General features: G+C 35.2%; 1 protein-coding gene across 4 annotated transcripts in view; it reads right to left on the bottom strand.

Annotated features, from left to right (window-relative positions):
* CLEC16A (C-type lectin domain containing 16A) overlaps positions 1–23,555 on the bottom strand; it is a 375,787-nt gene that overhangs the window by 347,043 nt on the left and 5,189 nt on the right. For all 4 annotated transcript variants that reach the window (XM_074840865.1, XM_074840863.1, XM_074840862.1 and 1 more), the window contains exons 2-11: positions 18,265–18,393; positions 16,804–16,937; positions 15,946–16,094; positions 15,170–15,275; positions 13,144–13,267; positions 12,065–12,239; positions 10,410–10,463; positions 8,697–8,810; positions 3,295–3,523; positions 1,768–1,897 (exon numbers count right to left, since the gene is read on the bottom strand). In XM_074840865.1, coding sequence (XP_074696966.1) covers positions 1,768–1,897; positions 3,295–3,523; positions 8,697–8,810; positions 10,410–10,463; positions 12,065–12,239; positions 13,144–13,267; positions 15,170–15,275; positions 15,946–16,094; positions 16,804–16,937; positions 18,265–18,393 — 1,344 coding nt within the window. The remainder of the gene's footprint in view (positions 1–1,767; positions 1,898–3,294; positions 3,524–8,696; positions 8,811–10,409; positions 10,464–12,064; positions 12,240–13,143; positions 13,268–15,169; positions 15,276–15,945; positions 16,095–16,803; positions 16,938–18,264; positions 18,394–23,555) is intronic.

The raw sequence follows: 23,555 nt of genomic DNA on the forward strand, positions 1-23,555 counted from the left end.
ACTTTTTACAGCTAAGTTTTTAACTGCAAACTGGGCTGTTTTCCATTTATTTTTCAACAATGATTGGACAATTTTTAAAAACCACTTAATATTAAAGGCTATATGACAAGTATTTTCAAATTTATTTCTTAACTCTGTAAGCATTTTCTTCCTTTATTAGCCTTTTACTAGTGACTTGATAGAAGAAACAGATCAAATGTCATACAAGTATTCTTCAAATCATTTATTCTTGTGGAGTGCGTCTGCAACTGAAGACTGCAACACATTAGGAATCACTATTATCACAGTCATTAACGATTATTCCAGTTATGGAAGTTTCTCCCACTTCAAGCATGGAATAAAAGAACACTGCATTTTGCACTACCACATGGTACCTTATCCACAAGGCTCAGTGATTCCAATCAGTGTAAGAAAGAAACTATACACACTTGATTAAATTTCTTGAGATTTAGCTACTGTTTCAAATATTAAATTTGGCATAGAGAATAACACAAAATCTTAAAATGTAGCAGATTATCCACCTATATTTCCAAAAATTCGTGTACAAAACTAAGGCCAGAAATGCCCTACACAAGGTCTATCCTTATTCTAAAAATATCTTTAGCTCTGCACATTCTTTGATGCTTGTTATTTTCATTAAAAGATGCAGGATGCTGCCAGATCATATCTACAGATCAAAAGAGTCCTGAAATGCAGACATTTGCCAAGAGCACTGGCATCTCACATGTAAGTATTTTGCACTCTTCAAGACCTGAGCATCCTAGTTGCTTTAGTATTCACTGCAGTCATTGCCAATTTCTAAAAGCCATTTAGCACATATTTTAGTCAAAATATCAATAATCTAGAACAATGTATTTTAAAACCAGTTCAAGTCAAGGTTTAATTTCACTTTTACAATGAAATTAAATGTTATCTTTATTAATGAATATAATCTAAACTACATCAAAGCTATAATAGAGACAGAATGAAATTCTGGGAATACCAGGCAGCATTTCCCAAGTTTAAAAATAAATCTGAAATCCTATTAAACATGTGCATTTCCCCAAGGGACACATTTGCAATTACTTTTGTGTCAGAGATGGCACTTTTGGTTTCTTTTCTTTAGCATTCTAATTACAAGAACACAAAATTCTTACTGATAAAGTGTCTTATGGGTATTTAATATATTCAAGTTTAAATTTTGAAGTCAGGGCAATTTCTGCTCCCTGAAACCCTTAAAAACTACATTTCCAAGAGAAGTTTTCAATAACCCTAATATATATACTAATGAACCTTGGCAACCGTACATAGGTTAGTAGGGTTTACTTGTAACTACTACTACAATTCTATAAAATTCAGCCCTGAACAGAGGAATTTTCCTTGGTTTTCCCCTATAGGTATATATAAAATGGACAGATGTGACCATAAATATCACTAAGAAAATGTCTTCTGCCTTGATTTAAGAGGTTTACAAAAATACTGGAATGAAAACATTTATATTCTGGTTTTATTGTGTTAATATTCTGTAATTTAACTTTACCAACTTAAGGCATCACGGTTACCATACAGGAAAGCACAAGCTTTACAAAAGAACAGGACCATTTCTGGAAGTGATCAGTAGAGGGGCCATATCCTGTTTTTCTGTTGCCCCACTTATTTGTGATCTGCAAGAACCCCTGTAATTTTAATTGGAGGCAGATTTGAAACATCCCTTATGAGAAGTGAGAGAGTTATCAGGAGGGCACGTAACGAAGCAATCCAGCAAAATATATTACAGTTCCTTTATACCTGTTCCAGTTTGTTATCTCACTCCCAGAGGCAGCTGCAGTCTTTTCTTCATCTGTTGTATTCTGTTCTGTCACAGTAGAGATAGACAATTCTGACAGTTTACACCTCTCCATGATTACCATCTCTATTTCTGAAAAAAAAACAAAACCAAAAAGTCCCCAGATTTTATATTTTTAACAAAGTTATTGGAAGCTCTTTTGTATTTTCTGTTTTGTATTAAAAGTGACTTATGCAACTATATATAAGAGCTATAACCATAACCTCAGAAAGGTTAGTGAATGGATATAGGCCAATTTTCCCCCTAATAAAATAATTTGCTTGTATTTAACGAATTTAACTGCTATAAGAAAATGATACATATGCATAGTATGTGTAAAGAAAATACACAGATTATTTTGGCAAATAGCAACAGTAATCCCCTCCCCTCCAAACCACAGGAAGAAAAAAACGTAGAACCTCTTTCTGGAAGAGAAATCTGTGACAATGCTGGTGACATTGGGGCATGGGTGGACATCAAGTTTCATAGAGGGTGTAATAGGTGTCTACAGTTATAGCAAACAGGATACCTGGTCCCGAGTGTTTCACATCTATTGGCTTTAAGTAGAAATATTAGGACTAAATCTAGCTTTTGCTTAAGAATTTGGACAAAGATGACTAGTAAATGCACCAGTTTAAACAGCAGATCGTGTCGTATTTTCTTCAAATCATGGTAGACAACACATCAGTTATTTGACACCATTTAAGAAAAGTCTTCTCAGACTGTTTAAATCAAAATGCAACTATGTTTGGAGAGGGCTGTCAAAGCATAAAGACCTTGTTTTCAACCTCTTGCATGCAATTCTGCCACATTTTTCTCAATTAATGTCTAAAGCAAAGACTATTTTCTGATGTACATCTTTCTAATAGTTACTAACTAGTAATAGTTACTAACTAGTAAAATAAACAGTTACGATATGCTGTAAGACCACTCATCCTATAAAACCAATTCTTCTTAAGGTTAGCATTACATCAAAAATCCTGAAAACGTGCAAATAAAAAAAATCTTAAAAGTTAGAGGTTTTTCTTCAGTTTTGAATTACTTAATATCATCTTCTACCATGTACTGTCACTTTTAGCACACTTGTTTAATTTTATCATTGAAACACGCACAAAATACTCTAGACCATCTTACAAAGACAAAGTGGCTACACCATTTCCCTTACCACAGGAGTTACAAAGTTGTGAAGTCTACTTATAAAGTGCCCATAATCATGTACACCTGGGTGCAAGGCATTTGTCATAAGGGCCAAAGGCCACAGGAAGATATGAAAACACTTTTATAGTTTTTAATCAGATTAGATGTACATGTTCTGACAGAATGATTTAACATGAGAAAAAAATACAGCCAAAGACTGGAACAAATTTAATAGTCCCAGGCTCACCTAATACAACAAGAGAATAAATCATGTAACACAACACAACTAGGTCCATACAGTAAATAACAGTATGCAAAGTGTAAGCATAATTTTTATTTGCTAGTATACTCACCTTCATTTTCACTGCTTGTTCTGATTCCCTTTGAACTTGCTTCTGTACCTTTAGTTTTATCTGCATCATCTTGATTATCTTCAGATCCTTTCTCCTCTTCATCTTCTTCACCAACATTTTTATAGTTGGGTCTTTTCTGCACCCTCTTCTTCCCCTTCTGTTTGTTAATTTCAAGAGACCTCTCAAGTGTTTCTGTTGGTTTTATGAAACATCTGATACTGGACTTTGCCTGTAAATTTGAAGAGTTTACACTGAATTAAGCAGGCCATTTTTAACTCTAATGAAAAAAAGAAATTTCAGTTCATATAAAAGATGGTAAATTAGCATACCACTTACAAATCTCAAATCCATTTTAAACTACAAGGAAGCAGAGCTCAAGCTGTATCAAATCATCAGTACAACAATTATCTCCAAAGTAACATATCCTAAAGATCTACAGTTAAAAACTATGCCATCTTGAGTCAAGAAGATATAGAACCACCTACTTCATCAATAGAAGTTTCTTAAATTTTTTTTCCCTTCTTTGAACTTTCTTAACGGGTGACACAGCTAGTACATACGAAATTAAGACACCTTTTGCAAAAAGGATAAAGGCAGCAAAATCCAAAGTGTGTGTTGACAACAATGTATTAATACGAAATACACTCTTTAAATGTCTTTGGCAGTAGCAAGGACAACAAACAACAACGCTCTATGTCACGAGCTTGTTTTGAATCTTAAGCTTCCCTCAACAGCCTACTAGTCCTTGTATCAACAAGGAACAAATGGCACTGACATCAACCTTTTTTGGGCCTCCAGACATTGACTTACCAAGTCCAGAAAACCAATACCACTTCATTTGTTAGACTTTAATATACTTGTGTTCTACCCAAAGATATCAGAAGTTTATCTTTCAAGTCAAAACACTGTTTCTGGACAAGGCAGCAAACAGTATTCAATTAATACCTGATTTTCCTGATTATTAATTTACAGAGCAAGAAAATAAATTTAGATGACAAATTTCTCCCAGAGGAAATAACTATTTCCAAAAGTCCATGACATCCTAACAGAGAAAAATGTGTTCATACAGAAAGACACAAGACAGTACAAGTTCTGCAACTAGCAGGACTAACAAAACTGTTTCCTACAAACTTGCAGATTGTTTCTGTGCTGTGATGCTTTGCGCTCCCTTCCCACTTGTCAGGCCTGCCAGGTGGATGACCAGAGTACATACTCTCCCTCATCCAGAGCTATAAACATTGATCAGCCAAACCTCTCTGATACTGAGAAGTTAAACACATGGTTTAGGGGCTTCCTGCCAGCACAGGTTTATGCTGATCAAGACTGCTACAGAAATGTCATTACCTTTCAGACCTCAATACTTTCAATCACATTTATCTAGCTAAAGGGTTAAAAATTTAAGGGCAAGCAAGAGAAAAGAAGTAAGATCAGAGTAAATATACAAAACTGATTCCATTCCTTGCCTTAGGTGACTCAAGTACAATAAGCATTGAAAATGAGTTCAGAGACCTCAGAAAAAGTTTGGAAAAATCCCTCCCTTTACCTATACATAAAAATTAAGAGATTAGGAGAATATCTGGGAAGACACCTTCTATAAGTCAAAAGGCCAAAAAGTTTCTCTGAATCTTCTGACTTTTTAGAAAGGTTTTATACAAATCTTGCATCAGTCACTTTAACTTGGCACTGAAACAAACCATATAGTAGGAGGAATCTTTCACAATACGGAAAAAACCCACAATGTGAAATTTACCACACTTATGTCCCCCAGTAACCTCTCTGATATATTTTTAGTCTGATCAAAATGCAACATAGGAAGGTTATAAAACAGAGTTACAACCAGATTACCTTTTATTGATGGCTTCTGGTCAGAAAAGTCATAAGAAAAGGGAAGAACACATTAAGTCTCATTCTTTAGGGAAAAAAAAGTAGCATGCAAGATGCATAATGCATTATCCCCTTTCTGCATTCACTTCTGACAACTGCTTCCTAGAATCCTGTAGCTACTTTCTTTATGAAGAATGCATGTACTTAACATTCTTGAAATTTCTAATATGCTGTTAACCATATGAGCAAAATAACAGAAGAGACCAGTACGCAGTGATGTGCTCATAAGCAGTGAATCATGGTCTGGTCCATCTCAAGAAAGAATGCTGAGGAAAAGTCAACATATATATTCTGTTCTGCCAAATATAACAAGGCTATATACTTAAAACATTCTAAAATCAGACTTAAAATTAATTTACATAGTATATGGTTTATCTAATATACAGTTTGAGATACTGCTATTTTATACTTTTAAAACGTCTTTCAACTGTATTTTCAATTATGGTTTGTCTTGTGCAATGTGTGCTGGTAAAATAAGGCAGTGCCAGTAACAAATTCTACAGGAAGGAGAAAGTAGGTTAAACAAGAAACCAAGAAACATGAAATAGGTAGAACTAGCCCACATCCGAATTACGCAGGAAAAATATCTCACAGGAAGTAAGGTAAACCTTAGTGTGATGACAGCTAACAAGTTTAAATACATTCTGTTGGCTACACATGTTCAACTCTCATCACGAGACAAGAGTTAGTATTTCTTCTGATGCCACCTAAAAACAGAAATACAGAGAAAAAATATGAAAAGAAAAGTGTATCTTAATTTGCTATACTTTGAGGTGGAGAACCTGTGCAATGGAGGTTGGGCAATCATTAATGCCCTGTGATGTTCAGCACATCTCTGTTGGTAGGTTATTGCCAATTCAAACACTATCAGTAGTTAAATCTGCTGATTTTTTCCAAAAATTGATTTCCAGTAAAGAGTACCATTTGTTCCTGTCATGACAACTACCATTGCACTTTTGTCCTAAATATCTCTGGATATGTTGCATTTATACACAGCAACTGCAACCCTTCTCAGCTTTTAATTAAGTATTCTTTACTCATTTAGTCTCCTAATGAGGACACGTGACCCTGCTTCTGGTAATCTCAGTCTGTAGTCTTCATACTTCATTCCACTTTAATTAAGATTAATTAATCATCAGGAAGATGAATATAGACATGAGGTTCTGCTTCAGGTTTTAGAAACTACATGTTAGTTAGAAACTGACAGTTACACTTCAATTTAAATATATCAAGACATCTCAGTTACAAGAGATGAGCAGTGTTAGCTACAGAGCAGGGGTTTAGAGATAACTGGGGCTCACCATAACATACAGAAATATCCCCAAAACAACAAGCTTAGGAGAGCATCGGAATAGGAAATTATTACAGAAAGGAAATAGTAAAAGATCAATTTGGGTCTGACTTGAGAACAAACACAATTCTAAACTCAGTCAAAAATTAAAAAACTTGCTCATCACTTGTCTCTACTAACCCCAGAACAAGCAATTCTAAAGTAGCTTCTGAAATAGCTTCCATTATTCAATAGAAGTTTGTCATTTCTTTGCAACATAATACACCACAGTAATAACTTTGCAATGATCCTCATACACCTTAATAGTCTAAAGAACAGCCCCTGAAATGGCTAAGAATGCTCAAAACCCTCCATATCTACAGCTGACTTTAGCCCCACTGCATTGAGCTGCATATTAGTAGAAAACAACATGCAATATATGCAGTAGTTGTTCATACTCAGTTGAGAGCAGTAGGCTTTCTGACAGTACATGTTCTTCCCTCCAAGACTTCACCGAGGAATATGGTTGAATTTACTAAAAACTAAGGTTGTTCCCATGGAAGTTTCTTCCTCATCCAGCAAAAGTGCCACCATTCTGCTGTTTCACTGTCTACCCTAGAAAGCCATTACCCCTCCTATTTACTACGTGTTCAGGTATGACAGAACTCCCAGTTTACGGGACCCATCTTTAAGACCAGTAAGAAGAAGCAACGTAAGTAGTATTACAAACATAAGAGAATAGATGAACAGAAGTTTATACAACACCCCTAATATTCCTAACATTAGTGCAAGCACACAGACATATGCTACAGGTATTTTGCAACTCTGTACAGCAACTACGAGAGAAAAAGAAAAATCTCAGTTCTGCAACAACTGGTGCCCCACCCTCCCACCACAAACTTCCTAATAACAAAGCCGCTTCTGCGCAAGTAACACACATGACATTCAGTATACAGCTAGCAGAAGGTCAGACATTTGCTAACACAAGTAAGAAATTGCTTTATCTTAAAGCATTTGGTCAGCTCTAACATTCCACTGTAGTTTTTTCTAAAAAAGATTAGATTCTAAATATCAAGGTCAACAGTACAAAATACAAGAACCCAAGAGCTACTGGCTAAGAACAGCCCACACAGCTTCCACTGCACAGCAGGAAAAAATTTGGAAAAGTTGACTTGTATTATGGAAGAGTTGAATTGTATCTCTCCCTTGAAACTCTAAGAGCTATAAGTCACTGCTAGGAAAGAATGTGCATAAGAACCAACCTACTGCTCATTATAAATTAAACATTCAGTCAGTAACTCTTTGCTGACCAGTCAGACATTAGGGGGACATGTTCAATCTTTAGACAGAACTACAGTCAGAAGCATCTTAAGCAAAGTAAGGTCATACCCCCTTCGTATTACCATCCCCAAACAGGACTTTAAAAAGTAACAAGCAAGCATTTCACAAACTGTGAAACCCACAACAAAAAGGAAAAAAAAAAAAATCATACACATGACACTTAGAAAAACACTTAACAACAGCATCTAGCAACACCTACACAGGATTAAATCTGAAGGTACAAGGACAATAACAAAGTGATAGCACTCCCATCTATTTGTGGCTGGTCTATATTCTCTTGTGCACACTGACGCACACTTTCAGAGAGGATCAGTTTTACTGCTAAACAGTGGGAATACTCAGACAAAAATATTTATTTCCTTCTGTATCCAAAGAATTTACCCCTCCAAGGGTTTTTTTTGCTATAATTTGATGTAGAGAACCAAGGCGAGGTTTTTTTTTTTTTTTTAAATCTCTCATTTCTACTAAAAGTTGCATAAGGAAATAACTGCACAGAAAAGTTGTGATGACTTATTTCTACTTCACCAAAGAGCTGATAACAAAAACTGAACACAAAAGACTGGATTACAAAAGCGTCCCATCAAAAAGATGGAAGCCTTTGCAGTGTCTGATCCCCACAGAAGCAACTAAGTATTCTACTTTGTGTCCTACATATTCTTATACCACTACCTGAAACATACATGCATGCACAAAAATATTGCAACTTTGACAAGAACATAATACTGTAACTTGCACAGAGCATTTTTTTGGAATCATATCCAACAACAAAAGCTGAAATCTCCTATTGCTGCTCTTCTCTCCTAAACACAATCACCTTACCTTACCAGTTTCCAGATACCTGATTTTGTTTTTCAAATATTTGCTTTGCCTCTAAAAAAAGTGTATTAAAGATTAGTTGGCCACTTACTGAGTTTTTCTGTATATCTTGCTCAACTTTAGAAGAAAACACCGAGAGGTCACCATTAAGTATAACCTCAGCCAATGAGTTCACCAAAGGGGCGTAATGTATAATTAGAAAAACCTATTAAAAGAAGGGTGGAAAGAAATATCAGACATATATTACAGAACACATTCAGCTTCACAGTTTCGGTCACTGAACATACTTCTATGACCTTGTTAAACTGGTATCTTAAGTTTACATATACAGTAAAGTACGATTGGTAACACTGATAGTTCATGAAACCTACTTCAAAACACAGGATACTATAATCCCCTCTATAAGTATTTGACCTTTCTCTACATTTTAAGCTACCTAGGTTTGATAATTCTTCATACTCTTCCTTTCTTCTGAGACATGTAAATTCTCTCTCCTCATCAGCTTTGAGATGAAAGTTGTGTGATTTTTCTAGCAAGGAACTCAAAACTGCTCTAGAATTTTTTTTGAGAAACTACACAAACTGATTATGGTACACAGCATCCACTGACCTTCTTGTATGCCAACGACCAGCAGGACTCCAGTAAGTTCTGTGTTGTGCACACAATTACTTCATAGTGATTCATGAGTGAATCATGCAACAGGCTGAATTGCATCAGAAGCAGTTTTTCTGGCTATGAAATTGCAATGAATTCTGGTCTAGTTACAGAGCAGCTACATAACACAAGCAATAAGGGCCATACTGCCTATGCCATTACAGCACTTTTCCAGAAGTGCTTTGGTGCTTTAACAGAGTTCTCTGTTTGTACTAACCAGTCTATTTGGAGGGAAAGCTTACAAGGTTGGGCCAGCAATTAGCTTCTGGATAGAACCAGCTCATGCCCAGCTGCAATAGCCTCATATCAGCTTATATCCATTCTCTTCACAGGAATACCAAACCTGGATCCCTAAACAATGGTTCTAGTTGAAAAATTCCCAAGCAATTTCTAACTCAGTAAACCTAATCATTGTTTTGACAATATTTAGCTAAATATGATCTCCACAGGTTTTCTGATTAGTCAGAACCATATCAGACCTTCAAATGTGAAGTGATTATTAGTATGCAGTGATGACTTATGTAAAACCTCTGAAGGTCACAACACAATTCAGAAATGCTTTAGACAACCTCTGAAACTACCCAAGCTTATTGTAATTCAGAAAGCACAGCTCAACTATACACAGGCATGTTTTGGCATAAGTACGTCACATGTTCACTTTGTGAACAGTAGCTAACACTGCTGTGTGTGCTGCTACTATGAGTCTCTCAAGACTTGTCTCCAATGTATGAGTAATGCCTAAAGTATATGCCTGGTGTCAATAACAGAAACAGCTAAGAAGGTTTTTCAGATACTCAGTGTACACTTTTTTAGATCCCACTTCACAGACAGACTTTAGGTTAAAAAGAGGTGGAACAACATGCATTTCTGCCAGTTACAGAAAAAGTAGCTTGACTTTCTACATCAAATCCCATTCTGATACACAAAAAATTTGTTCCCAATTTTTTATGGTTAGGAAAAAAGTTCCATTTTCTTTATTAAAAACAATAAAGAACATAGATGCAAATCTTGAAGTGATACCTAGCCATACTTCCACTAAAATCAAAGAGGTTTAATGGCTTTGCCAAAATAGATGAAAATACAGTAATTTATAAATCATAACACTACTGCAAAACATGTTCTGGAATAGGACAAAATACTTAATACTTACTTGAGAAAGAAGATAGAGAGAAACTTGGAGACTTATTTTTGGACGCTCTCCACCCTACGGAAAAAACATGAAAAATGCTGATTTATTTATACAAAGTTGAAGCATTTACACTGTTTAATATTTTATTTAAAGCAAAAATTCTAATATTGTATTGTTTCACATTTTGCTACAAAATTTTCAGAAAGTATCATGCTCTTTAACATAACACTTCTTGTAAACTATTTTAAATAACGATTCTCCGAATAAGCATATCCCTTACTATGCATGCTTAAAAAACAAATCGCTGTTGATTACTGTCTTTCATAGTCACTTCAACAATTTAAATTTAACAGATGAGTATCTGAGAAGTACGTTGGTTTTCGCTATGCTACTATTCCTTCAAAAAGTACTTCTCAGTTAACATTCATTAAAGTCTGCTCTAAAAATTAGCTGTTCAGAAACAATGAAATATTGCCCACATAATAAAAAACATACTCTTGACAGACACTTCTCTAAATCAGGTAAATAACACTGGACAAAAATATTCGAAGTATAACTTGAGCACAACAGTGCTAAATTTACATACCAGTAGCAATAAAAGTGTTTCTAAAAATAAACTACTGATACTTTAAAAACCATCACCAAATAAATTAATCAAGTATCTCAAGAGGTAAGAACAGCCCAATTTTATGTTCGCAAATATCTCTGACCTCATAATAGACATATCTGCCTGAAAACAGGACAAGCAGGTTTTTGTACATGCATGTATGGAAAGAGAATAGCTGAAATGAAAGTAAAAGTCAGGAAGTCTGCTTCACCCTATTTCAATGGCCTTATCAATGGCAAGACAAGAAGCTGATTGTTATTCAATCTTCAGTGCACACGCAATATACTGAATTCATGAACTTGCAAGAAACCTGACCTCTGGTTAATGAAAGCATGCTGAAATTCACACAGCACTGTGTACTTAAGAACAAACACCACTACAGAAGATTAAGAAGAGGGAACCAAGCCAAAAAAAAACCCAGAAATAAACTAAACCGTGAATGTATTTATTTTTTTTAAAAAACAAGTGAATACAGGAACCTGTACAGGTTTTAAAAGAACAGTTTCTATTTCATTAAAAATTAGCTTTCCACTAAATTTAAACGCTATGCTTTAAAAATACATTCAACTACATCACATTCAAACACAGCTTATCTGCAAATACAAGAGTCAAGTATCAAAACCAAAAGTTTATGTTTTCTACCTGGAGTGGACTTTTACACCATGAAAATTTGTGCGTATACTGGGAAAAGTTATTATAATATGCTTTTGCCAGGAGACAAGTTACCACATCAGAAAAGGAAATCACACATCTCCCAGCATCAGAGAAATTTAAATCCTGTTACAAATCTGCAGCTCTTCTTGCCTCCGCTATTGTTAGCATTTAACAATCATGTCATCCAAAATGGTATTTGTTCAGTGAATAAAATTTCATCTATTCTGCCCTTAAATTCAGTCTCAGGGTATCTCTCCCTACAGTTACCTTACTTAAACTGTTTCATGTAAAACACATAAACATAGATATCAATAGTGTTAACCCTACTACAGAATACATCTGCTGAACAAATCATTATGCATACTGAAAGCAAGTAATACTTTTAAGACTTAATTGTTTGCAGCTATTAGCTTACCTGATCTTGATTTACTAATGAATACACATAGAGAGGAAGAAAGAGCCTATTAAGTAGGTGGTCTGTGAGCACATCATTTAAAAATTCACAATTAATGATAAGGATATCATTAAGGTAATGTAAATGATCAAGATGTTCTGCTACCAGGTCACTCAGTTTGCCTCTATTTCTGTGCCTAAAGAAGAGAGCAGAAAGAAAGTCTCAGATATATTCAATTATCAAAGACTTAAAAACTTAAGGAAATAATTAATGTTCATCCCTCCCACACCGCACAGATCGACTGCCTAAAGAAGACATTTTCAGTAAAGTTAACTAATCCAGCTAGCAAACAGTATTCAGGTTTGTATGTGCTTTAGAACGCACCTATCAAGTTCCTCCCCAAGTATTCAGAAGCAATGGTTTTACAAAACTTCGCTTTCCACTGCCAGAGCCTTTTCACAAGCCAACCATAAAAAATTGTAAGATTTGTTTCCAAAAATAAAAGAAGAAATCTATGTTGTATTTAACATCTACCTCTTCACTTTGGGTGGCTGTTTCTTGCCTTCCTGTGCTAAGTTGGGGGCGGGAAGGCAAACCAAGAACAACCTGAATCAATGAAATATTTATGTAATTGATAGCGGAATATTACACAGGAATTTCAGGTCTGACAGTTCATATATTAAATAAAGTTTACCCTTACAGTTTAAATTTTTTTCCTAGAATCTTTTCAGAAAGCTGTTCTATTGAGACGATACACAGAAAAGGAACATTAAAAAGACAAAGTTAGTAAGACTGAGAAGGACAAAATACCTTTTGTGTCTGATGAATTTAGAAGCATTAAAACAAAGATGAAGAAAAAGCACGTTGCCAAACATTAATTTACTTGTACGGATATTAGCACAGATAGGGAACACAGCACTAACCACTATGAATTCAAAGAATCACTAAAAAAAAAAACTTTGCAAGAATGAAAAGCTTGAACTGTCTAAAAGGGAACATATTGAGAAAAGAACTTTACAGGACTACTACAGACAAAATAAGGAGTATCAACATCTGGGAAAAGCATTTCCACTAAATACTCAGCATTTGTAAAAGCTTACTCTTCATCAGTCTGCACACAGTTATCCAGTTCTATCACGTGGCTTCCAATAAACCAAACGAGGTTGGAGAAATACGGGACAGCAGTTTTATCTCTAATGTAATGCAGCATAGGTTGGTTGTCCACTGAAGAGAAATTGTTAAAAAGAAAAATCAGTTGACAGGTTGGGGTTTTTTTACTTAATTTGTTGTATTTCTTAAAAATTATCTTCTGAATTTTTATTACATGCTAGCTTTTCATACAAGTTTATACCTAACATGATCTTATGCATGAAATGGACATCTACAGAAGTGTCATATCACTTCTTAATTGGCTTGAATGAGCCTAATATTGATATATTTACATAGGCCTGAAGATAAACGAATCTAGTGGAATTCAGAAAGGTTTTTTTAGCACATTCTTTATTAAAAAAGAAGAGAAAAAAGCGTAAGAATAAAGCAGTAATGCTGAAAGTCAAGCTAATTAGACTTACATGACACTGCATTAAGGAACACAGGAATCATCAGTGAAGGAAGGGCAAAAGAAACAGACAACAGTTAACAGGATTAGGAACTGGGATAGTGACATCCTCCAAAAGGGTTTAAAAAGCTAAAGCACAAAGCATCTAAACTAAAACATACAGCGCAGGTGTTAGATCAGAATATATGCAAATGGATAGTCAGAAAATTGTGAAACCTGCACATCTGAGCTGTGTTTTTTCAACTCTAACCTTTATAGCACTGCAACATTCAATGAAAATTCTAGACAAGTATATTTTTTTACCGTAAAAATATTTAGTTACATAAATAACAAATAGGATATGAAGCCTGCACTCTACTCTTTTTGTGAGCTCATATTTGGGTTTACAGCTCCCTTGAAGTAAAAAACAAGTACCAAGTGCCTATTTCTCAACATACAAAAGACATTTGTCCCTTGTAGTGAGCATGATAAAGAACCTATCTGCTATGCAGACTATTCAGTTATTTGCAAAGCCAATTTTTCATTGTTTTAAAAAGGATCTTATGTTCTTCTATGATGAAGATTATCATCAAATCACTGCTTCTCTTAATTCATAAAGTTGTGTAAATACCAAATGTAATTTAATTTAAAATGGATTAAAGAATAAGCAGTCTTGCATGAACATATTCCCTAATACATACTACCTTACGGCATGCTGATTTCAGAGGTCGAAGTTCTGAATACATACCAATTCTTCTACAGAGACCACTGTGATATTTTCCATCTATTACAGACTTTATAGACCCCAAGAAAAATTTAGGGGGAAGTGAGTGACTTTTGGACATTGTCTAGCCCAAACCCATTCTCAAAGCAGCGTTAACTTCAAAGTTCAACCAGGTTGCTAAGGGCCTTGTTGAGTTTTGAAGATCTCACATTCCTCAGTTTCTCTGGAAAACCTGTTGCAGTGATTAACAATTCTCACAGTGAAGTTTGGGTTTTTTTCCCTTATATCCTACTGGAATGTCCAGTACAGGAATTTGCAAATGCAGCCTCCTGGCCTTCACTGGGCATCTCTGGAAATGATCTAGCTCTTCATTAGACAAGAGTGACTGCTGCACCTAGAAGCTCTACAATCATATTCTAAGGCACTTCAAATCCAAAAGGAAGTGATGTAGCCAGCAAGGTTATTGCTTCATACATTATAAAGCTCAAGTTCACAAGTAAAAGATATCTGATATTCTTAAAGCACTTTGGTTTTGGGATTGGGGTTTTTTTGGTTCATTGCTTTTTAAATAAAGTCACATTCTGATCTCTGTTGGAAGGGAAAGTAAAGTTCCTTATGTATTCTTGATACTGTTTTGGGTTTTTTTTAAACCAGGTTTCATCTGTGAGGAAACAATACTATTTACAAGTACAATTGGGGTTCTGTTTCATAAAAATCAAAACAGGTATCTGAAGCATGTCAACATGCTAATCTTTTCAATCTCATAAAACAGACAGAAAGCCCTTAAATGTAAATAACTGAAGATTAAACTTCAATGAAACAAGCGTTTTGTACACATGCCTTTTTTAATATGTAAAAAGCATACCTTTGTAGACATTTAAAGTTATAGTCCTAACAGCAATCCTGACCATGCTTTCTGGGTGGTTAAAAAATTTAATAGCTTCAGTGTACAAGGCGAAGTCATTAGTGTGCTGTAACAAGAGGAAAGTAATTATGAATTAATCAAAATATGTACAGAATATTTGTTGGGATTCTGTATGAAAAATTTTTTCCATGTATTACCCTGATTTTTTACCTTCTACTTAAATAATCGAAATGATTTTACAATGCACAGTCAGCTGCATTTGCAGCTCTACATTAAAATAAAATGTTTTAGGCGTCAAAGCTTTCCATGTTTACTCTGGACATACTCAGTGCTTTAACGCCCTCTTCTGGCAAAAAGTGGAATGGAGCGAGGAAAAATCCAATTGGCCTTTGATTACTCAGGCTTTTTTTAGACTTTGACTAAGTCTCTTAGAAACAAGTGGTGCAACAGAAAAGATCCTGTTTACAAAAGCACGAGAAAACAAGGCATAAACAAGTTGAATTCTCAGGGAAGAAAACTTCAGAACTACTGAAACAGTCCAATATTAACACTAACTTCCAGATTTTGATTTTATTATAGCTGTATGAGGACAAAGACCTTTTTTATCATGCTTTGCAGAGATCCCCACAAATGAATTCTCAATCACTGATATTACCATTATAAAACTAAATGCAGGACATACTGAGACAAGAGATTAAATAGAATATGTGCCAAATTGCTATCAATTTCTAATTAAAGTCCTCTTATTGTTATACTGCAACTCTTTCTTCACTTACCTCATTATAAAAGAAATGTACAGTATGATTGTTGAGTTTCAGGGAAAGAGTTTTCAAAAATGATATGTAATATGCCATGATCTCCTCATCAGAAAAGTCAAATTTGTGGACAATAATAGAATTTACATAGTTATTAGAGAGCAGGTAGTCTGAAAAATAAGAGACATAACATAGGTTAACAGAAAGCTAAATAGCTGTATTTTAAGTACCAGCTAGCAACAAATTACCCGATGCTTGAAGATTCTAATTTTTAAACCAAACAACTCAGGTGATGGCTTCAAGTGGTAACATAAGGAAATTGTTTCCTACAAAGGTCTTTGCTCCCAAGAACAAGAAAACTGAGGATATACTTCACCTTCCTTAATTTATGTAGGCTTTGCAGCTAACAACACTTGAAACAACTCTTTGCCTCCCCTCTTCATGATAGTTGTGGAGTACTTTAAACTATTAATTCTCTGTCCTCTTTGTATGTTTCTAAAAACACTGAGATAAGTGCAAGTGGCCGAATGCCAGCCCAAATGATGTCAGAACAGTTCCAGTACAAATTATGAGTGCCACATAATATGCAAGGCAAACATTTCAGACCACAACTAATTTGCTGACCTAAAGAATGACTTGAAACATGCCAAATAAGTGTTTCAGAAGCACCAAACAACTACTTTTGTACTACTGAAAATTTACATTAAAAGGTATTTTGGAGTCAAATTACACTGTATCTTCAGTAGTGTTCAATTAAAAAGATTGTTAGGAATTCATATAGTGCTTCTGTGAAGGGGTACTAAGAATTTCATTAAATGAAGGGGAATTCAATCAAATCCTGATCACTTAATCCTAAACAGTTTAAAAGCATGCCCTTACACAGTGAAGTTTCATGACTGATATTCTCAAAAAGGATGTTCAGAGTCTGCAGAAGCTGTACACACACGTAACGACCAGATTTCTGGCGCAAGATGTTCAAGAAGAAAACAAACATATTCTTCTCCAAGAAAAAGCTGAAATAAAATAGAGGTGTCATTAAGTCACTTGCTGTATTTAACAGGAACATAATTTTACTAGGATCAGGGATGATTCTAGGCAAGTTTGATGAACAGCATGTTTTACACTTATTTTGCAAAGTTTTATCTCTATAACAGAATATCTTCTAAAACCCTTAAATACTAACAAGGGCACTTAAACATTCAAATTATGCAGAAAAGGGATGTCAAGAAATCAGGGCCTTTTCTATTCTATTTTTAGTATATTAAATTTGTCAGGCAGCTTCCCTACCTTGTAATCATAATTTTGAAGGGGAGAGCCTCTAAATGAAGGTTGTGTTTTGTTCACTTGCCCCTTTTAAGCTGATACACTTTGTCTTCAACACTGTAGACCTTATTTTTGATCCACTTTATTTTTTTTTCCACACCAGAAGCAAGGATTTAATGGTTTATTGTATGATTCAAACAGAAGTGAATGCTTGCACTGTATTTAAACCAGAAATGCATGCTATTTGAAGGGAATAGTGTGAACTCTTTCCTACCAGGCCATCAAAAATACATATCCATGAAAATTTTCTTACATTAACTGTAGAAAAAAAAAATCATCATTCTTAAAATTGTCCCAAGCAGAGAAGACAGTGAAGAATGTGATGGAGTTACAGTATAGATATAAATAATCAAAATAAATTAATTTTCTTAGTTCACATCACAGCCCAATCATGTTGAAATAATCTTGTAAAATAAAACCAACCACTCCCTAAATAAGTAATTAAAAACACCAAACACCTTAGCTTTACTTATCTCAAGCACAAATTGCCTTTATAAGAAGTGTCTTAAAGCAAACAGTCAAGAAACAGGCATTAATAGTTAGATTTGCAGCTGTGATTATTTGCTTTGAAGTTTGTTTTTCTCTCATGCTATTTTATGAGGATTAAAATAACATCTGAACAAAAACTCTAAATATCATAGCTAGAATGAAGATATCTATTAATATCTTATATACATTGAAATGAACAAATTAAAGTCATATGATATTAATAGATGTACTGAGTAAATCTGGGCCCTAAAATAGGTTAGATTTTGTATTTATATTAAAGATTCAAGAGTCAAACAAAAGCACTACATGAAAGGGGCTCTGGACTTGGAACACTTTTTTGTTAACAGAAGCAAATTCTGTTTCTTTGTATGACAAGAACACGATCCTGCTTACCCATCTACTACAGAACATAGCTTTCTACCTACATTCATGAAATATAGTCTTGGTAGTGTTAACTTTTGAACTAGATCTCTATGCAACTCTAATCATTCTTCAAAACCAGAGTCAAAATTGCATACAAGTACTTACTCAAATACCGAGCTGTCATTCTGATCCCCCCATATCAGGATCTCTGTTATAGAACGAATAGTCTCTACCAGCAGGTTGCGGTTGTGATCTGTTACTGTTGTATTTTTAGTCAAAACATGATACATGTACCTAAAAGAAAAAATAATTACAAGTAATATTGCTATCCTGCCACTTTCACATGCACCATGTTTGCCTTTAGTCACTGTAACTTGGTGTAGACACACACGTATACACACACACTATGTCTAATCACTGTACTATTGTAAAATCCTAACATTTCCTTTTAATATTGATGCAGAGAGAAAAGTAATTGCTAAACAGAGTGTGTGACAAGTGAAACAAATCCATAACTAGCCAGGTGAGTTATGAATGCTTATTCATATGTCGGCATAAGACTACAAATTATGTAACACCTGTCCCATGGTGCTTCCTATGGCAACATAGTGAATTTCTCTGGAAGTATGTTAAAGTCAAAGGACTGATCAGCAAGAAAAAGGAGAAACAGAAGAAACAGGTAAGTATGCAGTAACTAACATGGGAAAGTAATTCTGGAAAGAAGCACAGACAGATTTAACTAGAAAAGTTAGATGCCTTCTCTTATCTGCAGAGACACTTTACAAGCTCACATCAATTTGATGGATAATAATCAGGACTGTCAAAGACTATTCATTCATCTTGGTAAAGCTTAATCATCAGGTCTCTGGCCCTTCAAGCATAGAACTACTGATCGGAAAAGTGTCAAATTCCATCCTTATCATCTCAAAGGGCAAGAGTTCAAGGCTGTCTAGTGAAGTTCAAAAAAACACAGGTGTTCAAAAAATTACACAGGTGACAGGAAGCTAAATGACATCTGAAAGGCTTATATTGTAAGTCTCAGAATTTTGCTCAGCCAAGCAAGCACTTTTTTTTTTTTCCCCCAAAATAATATGTTACATCAAAGATTACCTCCCTTTGTCCTAAAAATTAAAAGGGGGAGCGAAGAGGCAAATTCTAATAAAAGCACAAGGATCACCACTGCTTTTCTCTGGGTTTTTTTGCTTTTATATAGTAATAAAGAAAAAGGATGGATGTAAGAAAGGTGCACAACAATGGACATAATTAAATAAAAAATATAATCACAGAAATTTCCTGTCATTTTAAAACTGTAAGAGTTTAGATTACTAAACACATCATATATTGTTATACTGCAATCTGTTGAAAACTGGAAGCAACACCCAAGCATTCAGGATTATCTGGGCAATATACTCACAAGTGTTTGGGAAGGAAGACAGATTTTCCATACTGTCAACCTTCCTATGAAAAATGGAGTTAATCAAAACTCCCAGGAACTATTTTTGGGAAAACAGTCTGCGTGTCCTGACTCTGGGGCAGCCTATCCTTATTGTTTCAGATTCCTTGAAAGTTTGTTCAGTGATTCAGGTTGAAATTTTAGGAATCTTATTAGTATGATGAAGGAGTTTAAAACTTCAAGAAGCCAATTTTTAATCAACAGACCCAAAGACCTCAAGCAACTGTTATGTAAAAGATAAAAATACCAATTTTGCCAAGCTACTGTAGGGTTCCAGGAAATGCTGTGCATTTCTAAAATAAAATTTGGGGATATCTGGTTTAAAGTAAGTTTCAAAAGTTTAGGTCAAAAATAGACTCGAAATCACATTTCAAAAGAACCAGTATTCCCATCAGTTTCATCCACACTAAGAAACTGAATCACTGCACAGGGCAAACATGCACCTGGAGACTAAAATGCCACACACATATCAGGCTGTTCCAACTAGCTATTAGACTTACAAAGACAAAATAAGATATTACCTAGTTTCAGTTCTAAAAAGTTTGATCATATTTGCAGTTTATTTCAAATTTGCAAAATTTGGTTTGGGGAATCTTCTTCAACCACTGAGCTGCCACTCAATTGACCAGAGCTTCACAGGACTTGTTGCAAGACATAGTCCATCCTCGTAAGCCATGCAGGAAGCAGAAGCTATTTCAGAGAAGTTTATTATGCTGTTATAGTAAAATACTATATGCTTGCTAATCTTGATGTTGCTTAATCATCATACCATGTTGAGTACTGCTGCACTGAGGACACTGAGAAGTAAACAACTCTCAGATGTTCACAGTTTTAACAAACTTGATATACCACATGGTCCCTTCCCTCCCCCTGCCAAAATCAGCGATGTGATAAAGTCTACATCATATTAAGGTTAACCTACCAGAGAGCAGAGGAAAAGGGAAGAAAAAGGGAAGAGATGGCAGGAGGGGGTCAAAAGATTGGCTTTTCATACTCTTTTCTCTGCAGTAAAAAATTTTCTCTCCCTCTTCACCCCATTCTTTCCCCTCACCAATCAATACTCATTTTCCAAATCCAGAGCAGAAACTGCTCAGACTGAAACCATTCTAGGAAAAGGTGATTCATAGCTATCTCCTACAGCCATAACTGCCTGGTCACATGCCATACCATAACAGAAGTTGCTAAGTAGTAAGGTTAAAAGCACCTGCAAATCCTCTTCAACTAATCCGAGGATCATGGTTCACGATTACTTCCATGGACACTGACAGCACCATGGCTCACAGTGAAGATGCAAGAGTTTAGGTCTGACCACCTATGAGAATTCCTGAGGCTTTCTAAAGGAGTACATGGCACACAAGCCCTGCAAAAACTTCTCATTATAGCACTATATGTATTATCAGGACAGTGAAAAGACAGAGCAAAAACTAAGTCACCGCTCTGAGCATGCATCAGTTAATGGAACAGTGAACAGCTGAAGACAGAAGGCAATTAAATCAGAACAGTTCATTCCACAGCAATCTGTATGGTAAGTATTTTCCCTGAGAGAGCTAGTTTAAAGAGAGTAATTAATACTACACTACTTCACATATTTTAGCCTGTTTATTCAAAGTCATATATAAATTATTGTATCTGTGAAAATATATTTCTCATTAATAAGTTACATTATGCAAACGTGGGAATAAAGTTTACTCCAACAGCAGAACTCTGGGAATGGGAAGCAGTGGGAAGAATTACATGCTGTTACCTCTCCTGAGGAGTCTATGGGACATAGAGCATTACAGATGCAAAAAGTAAGAAACATTTAGTAGTCAGGACTACATTAACTTCAAATTAATTTACTTAATATCAACATTACTGCAAAGCTCCTTGATTTGCTAACACACTGATGCACTTAGAGAAAACCTGGGCTTCACTTTCAAGCTATTCCTTTATACACTGGAAAATGAACGAAAAAGCACACACATACTTGTTTCTCCTACCAGACACACAACATACCATATCATGAGAATATAAAGTATCACACAAACCCACTATTTTTATATTTACATATATCTTTAAAGCCTATATTTAAAAGCTGACTACAAAGGGGTCATTTGTGCTCCAAAATGCTAAACCCTCAAAGAGGACGTTTTTGTCATCTCTCTCTCTCTCTAGCTGATGATTGGGTTCAAACAAACACCTAACAAAACCCCACCGTGACAAAGCACCTGATACCATCAAAATCAGTGAGAGATTTTGCCAGCAACTTAAGACAAACAAAGTTCTGAACATTTTTCTGGTAAGAAACCATGCTCAACAGGATAACATAACTCAGGAATATAGAAAGTGTGTATTAATGACTTTCCTATTTATTAAAAAAAAACCCTAAAACAGGTCAGAGTTTAGAAAGTCAAGCACTCAAATTTAAAACCCCCAGACTTAATCATAACATGCTTGCTTCTTCATGCTGCCTGTAACTGTGTAATTACATATTGTTCTCATAGAGGAAATTTGATGTATAGGATGGACAGTACTTCAGGAAATGAATCAGCTGTGAAACAAGTCTTCAATCATACATGTTTATGGACACTGCATCTGACCAAGTCATGAGAAATGTTCAGCACCCAACTCTAATGGTATAAAATCTTTTGTGGAATCAGTATGCAATTAAAATACCAAGTGTAGAAGCAACAGTAGGAAACATACTTGAAGATAACAAGAGGGCAATGTAAAATACCTCTGAGAAAAGTAGGAAAAAATTTTGCATCTAGAAACAAAGATACTAAGCTTAAGTTCCAAAGCCTTTCACTTCAGCAAGAACACCAGAGATATTACCAGATGAACTCTTCAGAAATGGTTATGATATCACCAGTTAAATACTGGGAAAAATTACATAAATCCTCTTCCTCCATTCCAATGCAAAGTCAAAGTTTGTGGACAGATGGCGAAATAAGATACAGTTACACTCTCAAGGAGTTCTGCTAAGGTTAGACTACCCTCAACTGGGCAATATGAAAGACTTTTTGGTACTTTAACCAATAGGTCACAGCTCCTAAGGTGAGGAGCTGCAGAAGCAGAGTACAGTGACTATCACAGTCAGTGGCTGGAGAGAACGGCAAGAAACCCTGACCTACAACGGGAACACCTGGCGTACGTGCAAAAGCAGGCCATGAGAAAGAGAAGAACATGCAGCTCGTGAGAAAGCACTAACTTCAAGTTTGTGTAGCAGGAAAAACTGTTGCCTAAACCAGACGTGACGTATTTGCTTTTAGAACTGGAAGCATATAATAAACAGAGCAGAGGACTATATAAAGGGAGGGAAAAAAGGTCTCATTTTAAACGCCTGGATGCCACCTTTAAGAACTGGATTCTGGCCTTGTTTCAGACAATCTCCTGTAAAGATAAGTCCTTTGAGACCATTTTCACAAGCAGTCACTAACATTATTCCTGTTTCCAGAATATTTAGGCTTTCTCCACTTATTAAGTTATGGACATTCCCTCAATCACTAACCAAAATTAACAAAAATATCAAGTTCTCCAAAAAATAATAGTCAGATGCACTCAGGCAGTGCATTGTCCGTGCAGGCAGCACACAGAGGCTATTTCATAGCCTCTCTAGATCGCAATTCAGCAAGATATGAGAAAGCTGGATTAAATTTTAACTGTTTTCCTAGACCAAGAGACTGTATCAAAACACTTAATACAACCAGCCTCACAATTTTCCTTTAGCCAATCCATTTTACTGCATGTTTGCAAAAGACTGAATAGTAAAATTTCAAAACCAAGCCTCAAACAAACTGCATTAAAGCTGATGAGAAAGGAAGTCCTAGATCCAACATTTACTGACAAAAAGCAGTAAGTCTCTCGGTATTACTAAACAGGTGTATTAGTTACAATTTAGACTAAATTCTACATTATGCATGTTAAAAAATAAAACTATTCCCATAAGGATAGCCCAGGCTAATTTCACTCTTGCAGCATAGCATAATACATCTTTTATGAGCTAAGCTAACCTGTAATAGCA

This window comes from Strix aluco, chromosome 15 (genome assembly GCF_031877795.1).
Source record: "Strix aluco isolate bStrAlu1 chromosome 15, bStrAlu1.hap1, whole genome shotgun sequence".
NCBI lineage: Eukaryota > Metazoa > Chordata > Aves > Strigiformes > Strigidae > Strix > Strix aluco.